Source organism: Miniopterus natalensis, chromosome 12 (assembly GCF_054644295.1).
Source record: "Miniopterus natalensis isolate mMinNat1 chromosome 12, mMinNat1.hap1, whole genome shotgun sequence".
In the NCBI taxonomy this organism is placed as follows: domain Eukaryota; kingdom Metazoa; phylum Chordata; class Mammalia; order Chiroptera; family Miniopteridae; genus Miniopterus; species Miniopterus natalensis.
Genome location: NC_142092.1, coordinates 70,618,157 through 70,635,723, shown reverse-complemented (window position 1 = coordinate 70,635,723; position 17,567 = coordinate 70,618,157). Strand labels below are relative to the sequence as shown.

At 59.8% G+C, this 17,567-nt stretch overlaps 1 protein-coding gene across 2 annotated transcripts in view; it reads right to left on the bottom strand.

Annotated features, from left to right (window-relative positions):
- RALGDS (ral guanine nucleotide dissociation stimulator) overlaps positions 1–17,567 on the bottom strand; it is a 41,403-nt gene that overhangs the window by 12,730 nt on the left and 11,106 nt on the right. The window contains exon 1 of one of the 2 annotated variants that reach the window (XM_016196655.2): positions 8,700–8,882. The exons of the other annotated variant lie outside the window; for it this stretch is intronic. Within the exon in view, the coding sequence (XP_016052141.2) occupies positions 8,700–8,882 (183 nt within the window). Of the gene's footprint in view, positions 1–8,699; positions 8,883–17,567 lie in introns of those variants that run through there. 2 annotated transcript variants of the gene reach the window in all.

Below are 17,567 nucleotides of genomic sequence, written 5' to 3'. Positions count from 1 at the left end.
CCTTCCATCCTGCCAGTCATGAGCTGGGTATGGAGATGAGCCCACCGGCCTTCCAAACCCCCAACAACCTGCTCCTGCCCAGGGTGCCCTCCCCACAAGACAAGTACTGTTACTTGATCATTTCACAGATGAGTACATGGAGGCTGAGAGGAGAGCAACCTGTCCAAAGTCATGCTGCTGCAGGTAAGTGGCAGACCAGGAACCCTAGGCCCTGACAGCCAACTGCACCCAGGCAGATATAGCAGCCCTCACCTCCATCCTTCCTCTGCCAAGCCTGCCCCTGGCCCCCCAACTGAGCCAGCAGGGGTGGCAGCTCCTCCTGGCCCAGCACTGGAGTCAGCACTGTGGGTCTGGGGCAGGTGTGGCGCATCCTCGAGGCCACATGTGAGGCCACTTCCTTCCCTTTCTGCTCATTCACAGCCTTGTGCCTTCTTGGGCAACAGAGGAGTTCCCAGTTCCCTGTGTGTCATCACGTGCGTGGGGACAGGGTGAGAAAGATGAAATGCTGACTTGCAGGCTGATAGCTGGGGTTCCACGGGACCCCAAAGCCATGAGACTTTGGCTGGGTCAGGAAGAGGGGTCATCTGGCTAAAACCTGGACCCTGGACAGAAAGGAAAGGCCCTTGTTTTCGGAGGCAGAGGCCCCGTAGCACTGGGCAGGCTAGCCTGGGGGCTGTGTCATCAAGGCCCAGACAAGGCCACTGAGTCAGGGCCTCCCTGGGCTTCACAGCCCCCTCCCAGCTGGCCCTGTCCAGGGAAGGGTGAGCTTGTAGCAGGAGGGGGCCTAGGAGTAAAGATGCCTACCTCTGAGAGCTCAGGAGCTGCTGGGAGGTGCTAGTGGGCACATGGCCATCAATCACATGGTAAATGCCAGTAGCTGGGACCATGCACAGGTCACTGCCCCGCCAGGGTGCATGTGGAGCTCAGAGGAGGCCATTGAAAAGTGCTGACTCAGCCTGAGCCACACTGACAGCCCTTCCCTAAAGCCCTCGGCCTGAGTGGGGCCCCTGGGCAGGAACCAGATGCCAGCATCCTGTACTGTACCCCAAGATGTCAGGGCCTGGGGGGCCTGGGCCTCTCACTTCCTGACCACCCCAGAGAACTCTGGGAGGCCCGGGAGCCATCCTCTGGAAGTCCACTTCCTCTGACCCAAGGCCGCCCTCCCACTCCAGGCATTGTACCAACGGGAAAGCCGCTGCAATCACACCAGGCTCCTGACCCTTCGCCACTGCCTCCTCCAGGGAGAAAGCCAGCCGTTTCTTGGAAGTCAGCAGGGAACCCACAGCAGAGGTCCCCCACCCAGCAGCACCTCCCACACCCACACACCCCAAACAGCCCACGCTGGGGGAGGTCCAGCCTTTCCACCGAGGAGGGGAATTCCTCCTCCCGGAGCAGAAAAACAGAAACAGATGCAACTGTCCCCGCCTCACACCCCCTCCCTGCCTGGAAGAGCCCCTCAGAAGGGGGGTGCAGACAACGGGCTTCAGGGGCCTGTTAGCCCCGCCATGCCCCATCCCAGCCAGGGCCCTGGCCACCCCCACATCTCCTCAAAGGTCCCAGAGACAGCCTCCCACAAAGCCCTGTCCCTCTCCTGGGGATTTCAGCCACATCTGGCCCAGCTGGGAGCCAAACAGCGTCCTGAGTGCCCGAGTCCCTGGCAGCAGTCTGGCTGGACCTGATGCAGGACCTGCCTGTCAGAAGGCGTTGGACTTGAACCCCCTGGGAGCCCACACAGCACCTGGCTCCCACTGGCCTCCATCCAGGCCTGCTGGACAGAGTGCTCCGGGCCAGGCTAACCCATGGGCAGGGCCAGCGCCTCAGGTCTAAATAGCGGCTCCGCAGTGAGCCATGGGCCTCGCTGGCTGTGAACAGCTGGCCGGCCCTGCCTGGGTGTCATGTGATCCCTGAGCCCTTCCCCCACCCTGGAGGGGCCCCCTCTGCCAGCCGGTTGGGGGGCAGGGCTGGATGCTGAGCCACACAGGCTGGGCTAGGGGAGTCACTGCCCTGTCGCACAGATGGGGAGCTGCTCTAGCCCAAGCAGAGCTAACCCTGCCTCCCTGGTTCCCTCACGCAGCAGACACAGGAACAAACCCAGGCCATTACCGCAGTTCTGAACGCAGGCACCATTTAAACCATCTACCGAGAGATGACTGGGGCAGACTCTAGAGCGAGTTCCCGGGTCCCGGACAGAGAGTGGCAGAGTGGGGCATCTGCTCCCTGCTCTCACCTCCTTGCCAGGGACAGAGAAGGAAAGCCGCCAATAGCCCAGGCATCCGCCCCCAGGATCCTCTGAGGCAGGAAGAGCAGGGCCCTGGTGTCCACAAATGACCCTGGGCCACCATGTTAGCAGAGCAGGCTGCCCTACAGCCCAGGAGCAGCAGTCATGTGGGCAGCAGGCCCCAAGGACACTTGGGCAGGGGCTGGGAGCCCTTGGGGAGGAGGGGGCTGGCCCAGCAAACAGATGTCCTGAGGGCAAGCGTCCTTGGGCAGCACTGAGCTGTTAGGGAGAAAAGAATGTCCCATGGATACTATGTCCTCAGGGGACAGAGCCTCCTGTCCCACCCAAAGCAGGCACCTGCTGACGTCCCCAGGGCTCTGGGACCCAGTAAGTAGCTGTGCATCACCTACACTGCCTGGCCTTTCACCACCTGGGTCAAGTGGAGTGAGGGTGGTGGGGTGCCCCAGGCCCTGGTGAGCAGAGGCCAGGAGAATGGGCACCCAGGGTGTCCCACACCCCACTGTCCCTCAGAGTACAGCCAAGAGCCCCGGGGACAAGGAGGAGAAATGGCCTGGGTGGCATCTGTTAATATGTCACTGGATCAGCCTTCTCAGGGTGGCAGGCCAGCAGGATGCTGTGTCTCCGACTGATTGCAGGCCAAGCCTAAATGCCGTCAAGGTTTGCCAGGGCGGTCCCACCCCTTATTTGGGGACAGACCTCATGGAACCTACAGGGCCTTTCCCCAGCCCAGCCACCTTTCCCGGCAGCAGCTCATGACTGCACCACCTCCCATCCTGATGAGCCCTCTGCTCCCGCTCATGTACATTTCCTGTGGAAGTGACAACTAGGGGCCACAGATGCCCCTGGCTGCAGACTGGCTCCTCCTCAGGAGACCTGGCAAGGGCTGGGGCCAAAGGAGAGGGGCTCCGGCATACACTGCAGTCTCCTCTCCTGCACAGGAGAGATTCAGGTCCCTCAGGCAGGGAAGGGGTGGCTCCGGCCTCAGGGCCTCTGTGTGCATCAGCTCACCATTCTGAACTACTGCTTGGGTCCACCCGGTCACAGAGGCTGCCCCGAGGCCCTGACTCCCACCAGCCCCCTGCAGCCCTAGGTGCATGAGGCCCCTCTTCAGGGCCCACCAGACCCGAGTACAGTCTCTCACGAAGGGCTCTGACTCCAGCTCTGCTGAGCCCCTCAGCCCTCGGCCTCAGTGAGCTTCTGTGAAATGAGAAGAGCATCTCTCTAACATGATGACAGCGGCGGTCCTAAGAATGCTGGCAGCCCAGGCTGGCGCCTGGCACACGAAAGTGCCCAGCAAGCAGGACCTGATGCTGCTGCTGTAAAACACGGGGCACGCACACAGCCCAGAGCTGACGACTAAAAAACTCCCAGGAAACCTGTGGAAGGCCTGCCAGAGGCTCCTGAAACCTGGAGGGGGGCCAGGTCACCCTAAAGTCTATGGGTTGGAGCCAGCCCTGCAGCTCTCTGACTTTTTCTCCTTTTGTTCCGTTACAGGAGCTCAAATGTGAGACAGATCAAGAGGGCTGCTCAGCCCTCAGGAAGCCGAGGTACCCATTATACAGAGCTGGAGACTGAGGCCAAAAGGATGATCCAGGCTGAGAAGAGAACCAGGGCTTCTCAAGTCCTGGCACATCTCTTAGACTATAAGCCCAGGGCAGGTAGGATGACAATGCCAAATATGAGTGACCCTGCTGGTGTGGCAGCTAGGTGTCTTGCACTGAGCCCAGTGGCACAGACAGCCCCTAAGTGGCCTCAAGTGGGGAGGGGAGACCCAGCCTTCAGGCGGGCCTGGCCCACCACCCATCCTCCCTCCTGCCTGTCCAGGGCCGGGTCCTGACTGTTGGCCAGTGGGCCACCAGAGGCCAGGCCCACGAGGGTCACGGCTGGTGATGGCTAAGGAGGAGGGTGGCCTGGTCCCTAGGGTGTAGGGTGGGGCTGGTTGAAAGTCCAGCCCCAACGCCGTGGACCACAGTGTCTAGCACCTGTGGCCTCTTCCTGGGCACCAGGCCCTCGGCACACTCACCACATTTAAATCCTCCCAACACCCCCCGATGGATGAGGAAGGAGCCAGGTGGGGCACTCGCCCAGGTCACGAGCCAGGAAGCGGCAGCTGAGGCAGGGACTCGAAGCCTGGCCTGTGACTCTAGTGTCCTATAGAGACACATCTGGGCCTTGCTATACTGGTGGCTGCCATGGTCACAGCCTCAGAACAGAGTCTAGCCCCTGGTCACAGGGAGGTAGAAGAGACCAGTGACAGGAAGGACTGCCTCAGGTCACACAGCCAGTCGGGGAGGCCAGGCCCAACTCCCCGCACCCGCACCTCTCTCTGAAAGGGGGTGTCCAGGGCACCCACGCCGAGGTCAGCTACGAGAGCTAGACCCAGGAAGCACCACACTGACCTGGAGCCCAGGGTGTGGGCACTGCCCTGGAACCTGGTCAGGAAGCACAACTGGGCAGCCACCACCTACCGGGCTCTGATGCTGTGCCAGGCACTATGGGGACCACCTGTAAGGCCACCTGTCTCGCTCGTTCCTCACCAGAACCCTAAATGGAGGAACTGACACCAGGTCCATTTTATAGAAGAGGGAACTGAGGCTCAGGGAGCGGGAGCAGGTCCAGGGCTGCAGGGCCGAGCCAGCATTCCAGAGCCGCTCTTCCCCCTAGAGCCAAGCTCCTCACCAGCACGTTCAACTCTGCCCCTCGGTTCAAAAGAACAACACTACGCCTCCAGGCCTGACTGCAGAGCAAGCACCCAACACTTCCCTGGACAGGAGAGGAAAATGCCAAAGCAACACCCGCACCCAGATTCCCCACTCCCAGCCCTTTGCTGGGCGCTCCCGCCCTGCCTCCCTACGCTCTGCTCACTCCCAGCCGTGGGCCAGCCTCCTGCTCTAGGCTCCAGGCGGCAGCAGGCAGATCCTCAGAGCTGAATCGGGGAGTCACTTCACTGGAGCTGTGTGTCCAGGAACATGGTGTTTCTGGGCCTGTGAGGCTGGAGGCCCAAGCCTGGGACAGGGTGGCCATAGCACGGTGCCACGTCATGGTAGCCGTCTGGGCCGCCAGCCAGCAGCCCCTGAAACCGCCCCCACTGGCTCGCTCAGAGGCCAAACCAATTCCAATGAAGACGGGGCCTGGGTATGTCCAACTTCCAGGCGGAGGATGGGACCCCAGCCCTGCCCATGAGCCATCCAGCATCTCCTAGGGCTGACCTCCCCACCACCCGCTCCTGCTGCGCGGCCTTCCCTGAGCCTCCAGGGAAACAGCCCAGCAAGCTCAAGCATCTCGCAGCCAGAACCAGCCAGGTACCCACCCTTCTCCTGCAGCCCGAGGAGCAAAGCAAGAGGGGAACCGGAGGGTTTGTAGGGGCTCTACAGATGGCAGACAGACAGACCTACACCTTAGGCCATGCTTTTGGGGCCTCCAAAGGCCCTGGAGGTTGAAATGAAGACCTGCATACAGTGGGGTCAGGAGATCAGATGAGCCTGAAGGAGGCAGGGAGGGTGGAAGGAGACCCCGCTGTGTATCTCTACCCCAAGAACAGAGAAGCCTCCCGCATTCTGTTCCACCCATAGACTACACTTGGCCTTGTAGGCACACTGGGTCAGGATCCTGCCTCTGCCATTTGCTCGCTTAGAGAGGCTGTACAATCTAATCTCTGGTGCCTCAGTTGTTACATCTGTTAAATGGACTGTTGATAGTCCTGAACACAAAATGATGTAAGGCATGGAATTACTCAACACAGGGCCTCCCACAAAGTTCTGGCTCCTATGAGCTATTATTTTAAACCTTTGGGGGGCCAGCTGTGGGCTAGCTTCTTCCTGGAAGCTCCCCACAGTGTGCTCTAGCCCAAAGCACTTTGCCTTCCCTTGGTCTATAAGCATCCCTATCCCTCACTCGACCAGGGGGCTTCTGGGCTGCCTGGGCCTGGTTCTTTTCCCCACCACCACCCCAGCTCCAATGTCCTCCTCATGAACTTAAAATTGCCTCGATAGCAAGCCTTCTCTGATCCCTCTGGTCTCTTGCACACAGGCACCCAGGAGAACATAACTCATGCTTAAATCCTGGCTGCATCCTTCTTGGCTGTGTGTTCGTTTAGATCAGGGACTTCCCTTCTTGGAGCTCCAGTCCCCTATAAACTGGGCCTGGCACCTGCTCTGGAGTATTGGGCAAAGCCAGCTGGAATGGAGTGGTGTCTGCATCCAGTAGATGCTACAGACTGGAGAACTGCCTGGGTGAGGCAGTGGCCTGCCCAGAGACAGGGCACAGGCCGGGTGAACTCCAGAAGCACAGAACCGCACAGGCTGAGCTGGGTCAGTGGTGGCTTGGCTCAGAATCAAGATGACGAGTGGGGAGATGCCCAGATGTGACAGGACATCTGGCAGCCCAGAGGGAAGGACGGGTGGAGGCTTGTAGGGGAAATGGGGGATGGAAGGCAGAAACGGCCTGGTGGTTTCCAGAGAGGACAGGGACCACAAGCAGGGCTGCCTCAGCTCTGGCACACTACAGCGACCAGGAAATCAGCCCCAGGATGGGGAGGGAGGGTTGGCAGGAGGGACAGGGACTTCCCCGCCCCCTCCACCGACCCATGGTAATGGTCATTGTGTTTGGTTTCCGGCAGTGGCCTCTTCTGCCAGGACCCTGGTTTTCCTGCCCCAGCCAGAAGCTTCCCCTTTGATTCTAAACAGTGGCCATGGCCTGGATCTAGTTAGTGCTGAGGCCCGGACAACAGCAGCAGGAGAGGGAGAGAGAGGGAGAGGAGGAGGGAAGGGGGGAGGGGAGGCAGAGACAAGGCCGACCCCTGGGCAAGGGTTGGGCTCATATCTGCCTCTCTCTCAGGTCCTCAGGGATGCATGGGGGAGGGGGGGGGAGGCCAAGCAGCAGGCCCCACCCTGGCCAGGAACCTGCCTGGCCCCTGTGAGCATGCAGGCTAGACCCTCCCGGCACACAAAGCCCGACTGGCTGCCAGATGTAATGAAAGTCAGATGAGTGCTGGGCTGGTGTCAGGCCTCCCAGGGGTCCTGCTCCAGGCGCCAATGAAAGCCAAAGCTTTGGGTGGATGAGAGTCCTGAACACGCCAAGCCCAGGAGTAAAGGGTCTCCCAGGCTCGGGGTGCCCCCCAGAGCTCCCCCCATGCTAGGCATGGAGACACACTTTATCCTTGGGCAAATATACATCTAGGCCCTGTCTAGGTACTGGGGACACACAGAGACATAAGACCCAGACTGTAAACTGCCAGCAATTACAACACACCAGGGCCTAAAATGATAAAGGGGGGTGCAGGACACCAGGGGGGCCCTAACCAGCAAGGGGGCTCAGGAACTTCACTGTTAAGGCTCTGGTTCGGCTTTGACGTGCTGAGCCCCTCAACCCAGGGCTGGCCTCCGACCGGGCCCCATGCCCAGGCAGAGTGGGGTGAGGGGCTCAATCCCTGGGTCTGCTGTCTCTGCTGCAGGGGTCAGGTGCACAGTCAGGCAGTTCAAGGAAGGTATCACTGCCCCCAGCCTGCATGACTCCATGACCCCCTGAACTCCGCTGCACAGAGCACACTGGAAACAAGTCCCTGACTCCCGCTGGTGACAAGCACATCTCCCCTTCTCTGAATCCTCTCAAATCTAAGGTGTTGGGACATTTTCCTTTCCCTTTTTTTTACTTTTTATTTATTGACTTTAGAGAGGGAGGGAGGGAGAGATAGAGAGAAACATGGATTTATTGCTCTACTTATTTATGCATCATTTGTTGATTCTTGTATGCGCCCTGACCAGGGAGCGAACCTGAAACCTTGGCGTATCTGAACAGCGCTCTAACCAACTGAACTACCAGGCCAGGGCTGGTGTTGGGGCATTTTCTAATCAAGCAGCAATAAGTCAGTCACTCCTCCGGGCACAGGAGGTCCCTGTCCCAACCTCCCTGCCTGGACACCTGACCCCACAGGTTGGAGGCCTGCTTCCCCCCCACTCCCCTCCTCTGAGCAGCCCTGAACACCAGATCTACCTCTGACCCGAAAGAAGGAATGTCTGGAAGGCCACTGTGGTCCAAACCACCTCTGGGGATTCCAGGAGTGTGCCGCCCTAACCACTAGTTCGTCACCTGTATTGCGAAGCTAACTGCCTGTGCAAGCCGGGGCCGGCACGGAGGGTGCCACAGGGCCCACTCCTGCAGTCGGGGGCTCGCAGACGTAAACAGACAATGACAGCCCGCGGAGTCAGGTCTCTCTGGGCTGCAGGGGCACGAGGCTGGCACACCTGGGCTCAGTGAGGGCAGGCACTGGGATGGGTAGAGGGGCCAGTAGACCCAGTTCTGGCCCCTAAACTGCTGGACCGGCTGCGCTGGCGGCCCCCACGTCCCCCTTGCTGCCCTGAGGTTAGAGCAAGGAGGGGGATTTCTGCAGGACCCTCCTTCCCGAACGATCAGGACGCTGGGCGCCCACCCACCCTTCCCTGGGCCGCGCTGGCTCACCCACCTCCAGGCGCGGCAGGTCGGGGTCGAGCTGCGTGAAGCTGTGCAGCACCACCGGGCAGCTGTCGGGGCCGCCCACCTCCAGGCGCACGGCGTCCCACACGCTGCGGCTCCGCCGGGAGCCCGGGAACAGCGGCTCGGCGCAGCCCGCAGGCCCGGCCGCCTCGGCCCACATGCGCTGCACCATGGGCGGCTCGCAGCGGTCGGGCGGCCGGCCGGGCCGCGGGACCCGGGGCGGCGCGGGCGGCGGAGGCCCGCGCGGCTCGGCGCTGCCAGCGCTCTGCGCCCGCCCGGCCCCGCTGAGGTCAGGCCGGGGGCGGGGCGCGCCCGGGGGCGGGGCCTGCGGCGTGGAGGGCGGGGCCTGCGGCGTGGAGGGCGGGGCCTGCGGCGTGGAGGGGCGGGGCCGGAGATGCGGAGGGCGGCGAGTGCGTGCGGGCGGGGCGCCCGCGAGCCTCCCGGCTGCGCGTGTGCTTCGGGAACGGGCGTTGGGTGTGTATTGGGGCTGCGGCCACCGCGATTAGGCACTTTGCGTGGGTTCGTGCGCTCGCGCAGTGTGTGCTGGGTAGGTGTGTGGCTTGTGTACGCGTGGAGTCAGAGGCCCTGGAGTCAGACTCACCTCCCACAATTCCAGTTAAGCCCCTCCCTAGCTCTGTGGCCTTGGACAAGTTGCTTAACCTCTCTGAGCCTCAGTTTCTTCATCTGAGAGGATTCCACCGGGTTACTGACCAACAGCACTCAGCTGGCGCCTGGGCCCTGTTGTGAGCTCCTGAGTCCTGGAACCACGGTCCTGTCTTTGGTGCCCACGTGCATCTGGAAGGCCTGAGTGTTGGGGTGTGTATTTGGTGTGTGGAGAGGGGCCTTTGCCTTACTATCTCCTTTCTGCTACCTGAGGAGGAGCAGTCAGGGAGGTGAGGGGAGAAAGGAGACCAGGCATCACTGGGCTGAGGGATAAAGGCCTTCAAGGGTAAGAGATCAAGAAGTACAAATACCCGCTGGGGCACCTGCCGCTGGCCTTGTCAGCTGGGACCACTTGTGTCCTCAGGTACAGGTGAGGGAGGAAGTGAGGCTGCTGAGGGCTGGGGGACAGCAGGGCTCAGGAGCCTTCTATGCTTTCTAGAAACCAGTGGGAAGAAGGATCCTGGAGGTTACCTAGAGAGTGTCTGTAGATGGATAAATGAACAGATCCCCCTTCCTCCCTGCCCGCCACACACACACCTAACCCAATGCTGGGGCCTCGGGCGTCAGGCCTCAACCCTCACTGAGGCCCATAATCACTGTTAGCAGCCCTGCCAATGCCACCAACGTCCCCAGAACCGGTCCCATGCCATTAGGCCTCCGTTTCCCACCTGTAAAACAAGAAGGCAGGACCACACTACACATAACCACAGCATATGTTGCACACCCACCGTGTGCTAAGCCTCAGATATCCACGGACAGTAGGGCCCCAGCAAGCTCCCACTGTGTGCCCACCTAAGCACCCAGGGACAGTGAGGGTGGAAAACAATTTGGGATTCTATTAAGCACATTAAAAACACTATGCCCTTTGGCCTGGTAATCCCACTCTTAGGAATTCACCCTCAGGTGGCAGCCGAGATGTGGACATGGATTCCTATAAGAGCATGTTTATGGAAACCTTGGTCCTATAAGAGAGGGCCCTACTCTTCAAGTCCTGGTGGTTATTCTGGACTCTACTACAGTTTTCCTTCTCACTTGTCTGAATTTTCTATTTCTAAAATTGTTTTATAATCACACATGTAATAAATGCTGTTTTTGTTTGTTTTTAAGCAAGATGTGTAGATTGGATTTGGCATGGAGGTCCCTAGGAAGGGGGTTAGGAAGGTTCCATGACCTGACCCTGGGGAGGGTGAGGTGGGGAGGGTACATTTAGAAGGATGACCTCAAAGAGCAACCAAGGGGTGACCAGGACAGCTGACGCTGCCCTCTGGCTCAAAGTTTCTCCTCCCAGCCCTTCTCCTGGGGCCAAGCTCTCAGAACTTGCCAAATGAATCCAGCACCAGCCGGGGGCGTACTTTCTCTCCCAGGGAGGGGCCTGGGAAACAAACTCAGGCCCATTTTACAGCTGGGAAAAGGGCCCCCAGAGACCATGTAATTCATGAGTGCACAGGGGAGTGCACCCAACGCCACCACCTCTCTGGCTTTGAAGGTCCTGGGTGTCAGGTAAGTGGGGGAGGGGAGACGTGGGCAGTTTCATCACTACACATGCCCTCGCTTTGGGACTCCCCTCTGGGGTCCCGGTAAGCCTGCTCATGGCTGAGCTGCGCGCGCGCGCGCGCACACACACACACACACACACACACACACCCAGTTCCCAGGGTGGCAGTGTGGCATAGACAGGCTCAGGCACTGACAGGCTGGGTTTGAATCCAGCCCCATCCCTTTCTTACTGTGTGACCCCATTCCCCAAGCAGGTCACCTCACCTTCAAGCATTCTCCTGTGTGAGGGGGCATAACTAACAAGACCGCACAGGCAGAGCACGTCTCGTGGAAGGGGCTGCTGGGAGGAACAGCACAGAGCACTGTAGGACCCCTGGGATTATTTTAACCTGGCATCACTCCTTTCCTCCTTGTGCTCACGGTGCGCCCCGACCCCAGCTGTCCCAGGTTCCCAGCCTTTCCCTGTGGAGTGCACCTACCCTTCCTTGGCCGTCATGAGAAACCCCTGAGTACACCACTATGCTGTACGGGCCGTCCCACACGTGGGATGGTGCTCACAGAGGATGCTCCAAAGACAGGCTTTGAACAGACAGCCAGGCACAAGGCCCAGACCAAACCCAGCCCACACGTGCATTTTGTTTGGCTAGCAAAATGTTTTTCAATTTTTGAGCCAACCGTGAAAGGTCAGGTGATTTCACATAAAAATCCACGTTTCTGGCTTTTCCTGTAACTTCAGGTGACCTGGCCACACAAGGTCTGTGTTCCCATAAGCAACAGGAGGCTGGGAGGGAGCTGACCAGCAGCTGTCCCCTCCAGTCAGGGCATGTCTGGGTTTGCCACAGGCCCCACTGGGCCTTCCATCACTCCCTGGCTTAGAGGGCCCCTGAACAGCCACCTCCTGTTTAAGGGAAAGGTGTGCTCAGGCCAAACCTGGGGCCCCTTTTCCTTCCAACTTTCATCCCACCATGGTCCCCTTAACATAAGTTAGCCAGAGAAGTCTTCACCCTTCAAAAGCTCCCCCCCACCTCACCCCGCACATCCTCAGGCAGAAGACCAACTGCTAGGTGAGGCACTAACTGCATTTCTGGGTCTCTCTGGCCACACCCAACCAGGCTCACACAGAACTGCACCAATCCCCAGGGCTTCCAGCCATCATCTCCTCCGCCTCGCCCATACTTCCCGCCTCCCCCTCCCCCCTGGTGGGTGAATCACAGGGCCCTCTGGGCAGCTCTTGGAAGGTCTGCCAGGTGTGTAGTGGCTCAGAGCAAGAACTGGGCTCAAGGCAATGTCAGGGTAACCACAGGCCTTGGCCTCACCTCCTCCAACCTGGGCTTGGCCAAACGCACGAAGGAAGCGGGTAGCCCAGTGAGGACCAGAGGCCAGGTTCCAGGTCAGGCCTTGGTGGAAAAGCTGTTACCTCTCTTGGAAGGTCAAGGTTACCCTGTCTGTCTGCCTTTTGTGGTCTATATTTAGAGTCCAGGGAGGACACAAAGAGGGTGTGGCCTGGCCAGGCTCCTCCGTCATTTCCCCCACACAGACATCACCATTCCTGGCCTGCCTGGGTCCTGGGGTGGCCCTCTGTGGGCGGATGAGCACAGACCTTGGCAGGAGGTGACACACCTGAGCCCAGTGTGGGAGCGCCTGTAACAGCGGGTGGGCGTGGCTTAGCCCCACCTCTGCTGCTAGGTTTCTGGGAACCTCCAGGGGCCTCTCTTCCTTCAAAGAAAGAGGAGATCCCCACAGGCAGGGGGCAGAGCCCAGAGGTGGTCAGGAGGCGGGAAACAGCAACCTCCAAGCCTAAGGAGACCATGCTGGGTGGAGGGTGTGACATCATCACCCCAAATCTCTGACCTCACTGGGCATTACTGTCCCAGGACAATGAGAACAAGATATATCAACGCCTGGAGCCACAGAAACGGCGCGCTCTGGGATGCCATGAGCACGTTGTAGGCTTGCGGTCCTCCCCGGAAAGGGGCGCTCACAGCCCCTGCCGCTGACCCTTGGAGGCTGACAGAGACACTCACAGAGCAAGCGCACAGTCCAGGGTCACAGCCATGAATGCCGTCTACACAGTGGGAAGTGGGCTGCCCCAACATGCCAGGGGCACTGACACTTGACACCTCTAAAGGCTACCAAACCAACAGGTGACAGCCTGAGGAGGAAGGCAGGAGAGGACAGACGAAGAGAAGCAGAGGGGACACAGACAGAGACCGAGACTGACACTGAGCCTGGAACCCGGAGAACAAGAGATGGGCAGGGTGAGAAATGGAAGCAGAAGGCACCTCCCTCACAGAGCCCACGCTGGTGAGCACTGGGCACACATGGCCCGGCAGGTCCTGGTCTCAGCCCCAAACCTGTCCCCAAGCGGGGGTACTGATCAGGAGGCAGCACTGTCCCACAGCAGAGCTGGGTGGGAGACACCATACCCTGCCTGAGAAATACCCATCACACCCGAGGGACCCCAGTGTGCCCGACCTCCCCTCCTCTGCTGGGTGCTCAGCCAGCTGTCACAACACCATGGGGCCGGGAACAACCCAGGCCCAATGGCATCATTCTTTCCTGTGTGTTTGGGAAACTTCCTCAAGATCTGGAGCCAAGATATGTTCAAGCCCCTGCTCTGCACCTTCCCAGGCTGTTTCACCCCCCCCCCCCCCCCCCACACACAGACACACAGCCTCAGAACGTCCATCAGTAAGATGGGAACAACAACAATAATAATACCACCACCTGGTTCTCAGGAGAGCCGAGGGTAAAACAAAGCACAAAAGTCCTTTGTAATCTGAGGAGCACCTAACACAACCCAGGGCCGCCCACCAGCCCAGGAACGGGTAGACAGACCGGAGGGCTCGCTCGGACGGGCCCAGGAGCAGGCAGACAGACCGGAGGGCTCGCTCGGACAGGCGGGCGCCACAGGCAGCGCTCCCCCTTCTCTCACACCCAGTGGCAGGTGGAGACTCCCCTGTAGCGGCTTCCAGCCAAACTCCTTCAACAAGTTCCCACGGGAGGGGAAGACCAGGCGAACCACCCAGCCTCTTGCAGCGGCACTGGTTGCCCTGGGAACTCACCTCCGAGGCTGGGGCTAGCAGAGGTGTTGGCCAAGGTGTGGGGCTCCGGATAGTAGGACTAGGACGGCGGGCAGTGGCCCACCTCCTGGCGGTCACCACAGAGATGCAGGCAAGGAACACCCAGCCCTTCCTGCCCTTGGGCACCCCAGGCCTGGCTTCCCGGGCCATGGTGGGGTGGAACCCGGGCTCCTCGGGAAGGCCTCTGCCAGTCTGCCTGTTTGTCCACCTGCCCCAGTGGAATCGAGCACCCGAGTGCCTAGACCTGGTGTCACTCACATGGCTGTCATACTTGCTCCCATGACGGGCAGGGCCAGGAATTCCCGCTTGTACCAGGCCACGGGCCAGCCAAGGGAGTGTGGATGGGGCTCTATCCTGAGGGGCCAGTGGCTCCAGCTCAGACCTGCTATCTTGGGGTGAGCCTAGCCATCTCCTCCAACACCCCGGGGCCCTGTACTGGTTCCCCCTGCCTGTGGAGGAATCACACCTAGAGTCGGAAAGGTGGCAGGTACAAGTCACCGAGATCAAAACCAGGCTCAGCCAGCGGGGGACCAAGTGTGTGTGAACCAGCCAGGCACTGTGGGGGGAACACCCAAGATCCCAGTTACTCCAGGCCCTGGCCTCATCCTGGAAGCCTCCTCTCCCACTCAGAGCGCCTCCACCCCTGGCACCCAGGTAAGGGATTTCATTTTAAACTGCAGAACCAAAGTAGGGTTGACAACTGTTTAGTTTGCCAAGTAGGGTAGTATAAAAAACAATACTGTCACCACAATTACCATTATTTCAGAAGACGCCAACAGTAACCAAGAGGGCATGCTGTCAGGAAAAGGGGTGGTCGATAAATTAATACATTTAAGAAAAACTCATAACCTTGCCTCCATGTTTCTCATTTTTGCTGTAAAAGCAGACAGTAGAAGCCATGGACCAAGTCCAACACCCATTCGACAAATGGAAAAACTGAGGCTCGGGGGAGCAGGGACTTGCCCACGACCTCACAGGGAGAACGCAGGACCCGTCTGTGCAGAGCTCAGCAGAGCCCACAGGCGCTCCTGCCGCCAGGTTCAGGGCCCGCGTCCCCAAACCCAGAGGTGCCGGGGCGACCCAGAGGGGGAGGGCCGGGGCTGCTTCCTTACCCTCCTGGGAGCCTGGTGGGCAGCTGGCTGGGGCCGTAGGGCCGCGCAGGTAGGGAGCAGAGGGGGGCCCGCAGAGGCTCTGGAGCCAGCCTGCAGGCACATGATGGGCCCTGCAGGCCGCCCTGCCACCGAGCCCAGCCAGGCCAGCTCTGGCTCTTGAAATGTCTCACATCCTGTTCCGGTGGCTTTGTGGGGCGCGTGGGACACAGCTGAGCAGGCGGCTCGGAGCCCGTGAGCAGAGACCTGGTTCCACGTGGGACCTGCAGGTTCCTCTTTCTCCCTGAGCCTCAGTTTCCTGATCCATTGGGGGGGGGGGGTACAGAGGTTCTTCAAACTCAAATCCCGCCCTCCCCAGCCCTCCCCGGAGCTCTCAACCTTGAACTCCCACCCCTAGGAGGGGACGTGGGTGCGCATTAGAGGCAGAGGGCTGGGTGGGTGGGTATCAGAGAAATGAAGCTGGGGGTTCCAGGTGGACCCTGCAGCAGCGACATTCCTGCCTCTCTGTGCCAACCCTCATGCCCAAGGCCAAAGTACATCTCCCCCTGCTGCCAAGTCCCTTCAGTGGCTTCTGTTCCACCCCCAGGAGAATCCAAAGTCCTCCCTGCCCCCAGCCCCTGAGTGCTCACCTCCACCCAGGCACCCCTGCAGGTTCTCCTCCCCACTCCCACATCTCCTGCGTCACTACAGCCTGCTGTGCAATGGGGACACTTAACCTTGACCTTCGAGCAACAGCAGAGGTGACCAGGCTCAGAATCAGCCAGCTCTAGGACCCTGGGCAAGTGACTTAGCATCTCTGGGCCTCAGTTTCCTCATTTGTAAAATGGGCACATGGATGCTGGAGGATCTAACGGGAACTCAGCATGGGCCTGGCTCGCGGTCAGCCCTCAGGGGACCTGCACTTTGAGCATCTCCCACGGTCACAGGCCTGCCCAAGTGCCTGGCATGTAATAAATACTGAGTGAACATTGGCAGGTGTTGCCCCTGCGCCAGGAGTACTGTAGCCTGCTCGGTCCCCGAGAACAAGCTCCAGATGGCAGTCCGCGGTCTGTCTGCTCGGCGTGGGCCCTGCAACTGGATCCCAGTGGAGAACTCAGAAATGCCAGTTGTCAAAGAGCAGCAAACCGTGCTGGGCGCTGCAAGGCAACCCTGGCCCCCAGGCAGGGAGGCCACAAGGGTGGCACAGAGCCACACTCAGGTCCACCCCTTCCCGAGGGCAGGCTTGCACAACAGGCCAGAGGGTTTGATCTTGAGCAGACTCCAGCAGGACCAGGTGAGGCAGGGCTCGGTAGAGCTCCAAGGAGGGAGACAGCCCTGGGTACCTGGCCTCTCAGCCCCATGTTGCCAGCTGTCAGGAGTGTGACCTCGGATATCCCTTGCTGCAGTCTGGTCCCCCTGGGAGCTCTCCAGAGCCTTTGGGGGCATTAGATGAAATGAGGGGCATTCCCTGAGCTGTGGCCTCATCTCAAGGTGAGACCATGGCCTAGTGCTATAGAAGGAACCAATGGGAGAGGGGATGGGAGAGCATTTCCATCTGTGTGAATGTGTGTGAGCGCAGGGGAGAGCTTGAGAGGCCCTTGGAGTAAGAGGGGGTAGGGGGTGATGGGGACCCATTGTGAACCAGGCTGCCCTCTTAGGTATGTCTGTGTATTGTCTTGGATTTAACAAGCATTTAACTGAGTGCTTCCCAGGAACCAGGCGTCGTGCAGGGAACCACATCTCTCTTCCATAGCTCCTGTGCCCAAACTAGCCTTTCTGGGCTCTTCTCCAACTACCACCCCTCTCAGCCTCCCAGCCTATCACCCCCCCATTTCCCCTGCCCCAGCCTCTAGCACAGGTCTGCCTGGCCTCAGTGCCCAGGTTGGGGCTATTTCTTTCAGAGCCAGGCCAGGCTTGGCCTGAGTCACAGCTGCAGGCAAGAAAGGCAGGGCCTTGGGACGGGAGGAGCAAGTGCACCCAATCCTCCTCCCAAGGAAGGAGAGCAGAGGCGCCTTTGTTCCCTGTGGGTCTGGTGTCACCATATGGTGTGCCACATCACTGTCACCACCTGGAACGAAGACCGGACTGCAGACAGTTAGGAACAGTTAGGGACATTCCATCTGCACCCCTACCACTTTGCTGCGTGCAGAGGCTTGGCCTACAGGGGACTTCATTTGCACCTACTGTGCCTGGAGCTCTGTACAGCCATGGCCTCTGGGAGCACTCACACCAGCCCTGACCACTGTCACACCAGACGGTTCCACTCTCCCCTTGTGGTAGGAGGTTAGACAGACATGAGCAGAGCAAGGACGCAGGGTCAGGTACAGAAGGTCATCAGGGCAGAAAGCTCTGGGTGCCTAGCAACCAGCAAAACGGGGAAAACAAGGCCCTGGCCCCCAGGGTGACCTTTCCTCCCCTAACATATCGCTGGTCGTGTGGTTTAGACCCCCTGACCTTTCGTGTTGCTGGTCACACGGCTTGGACCTTCCCCGACTTCTCCTTGGCCTCATGCGACTCCCATGCAGG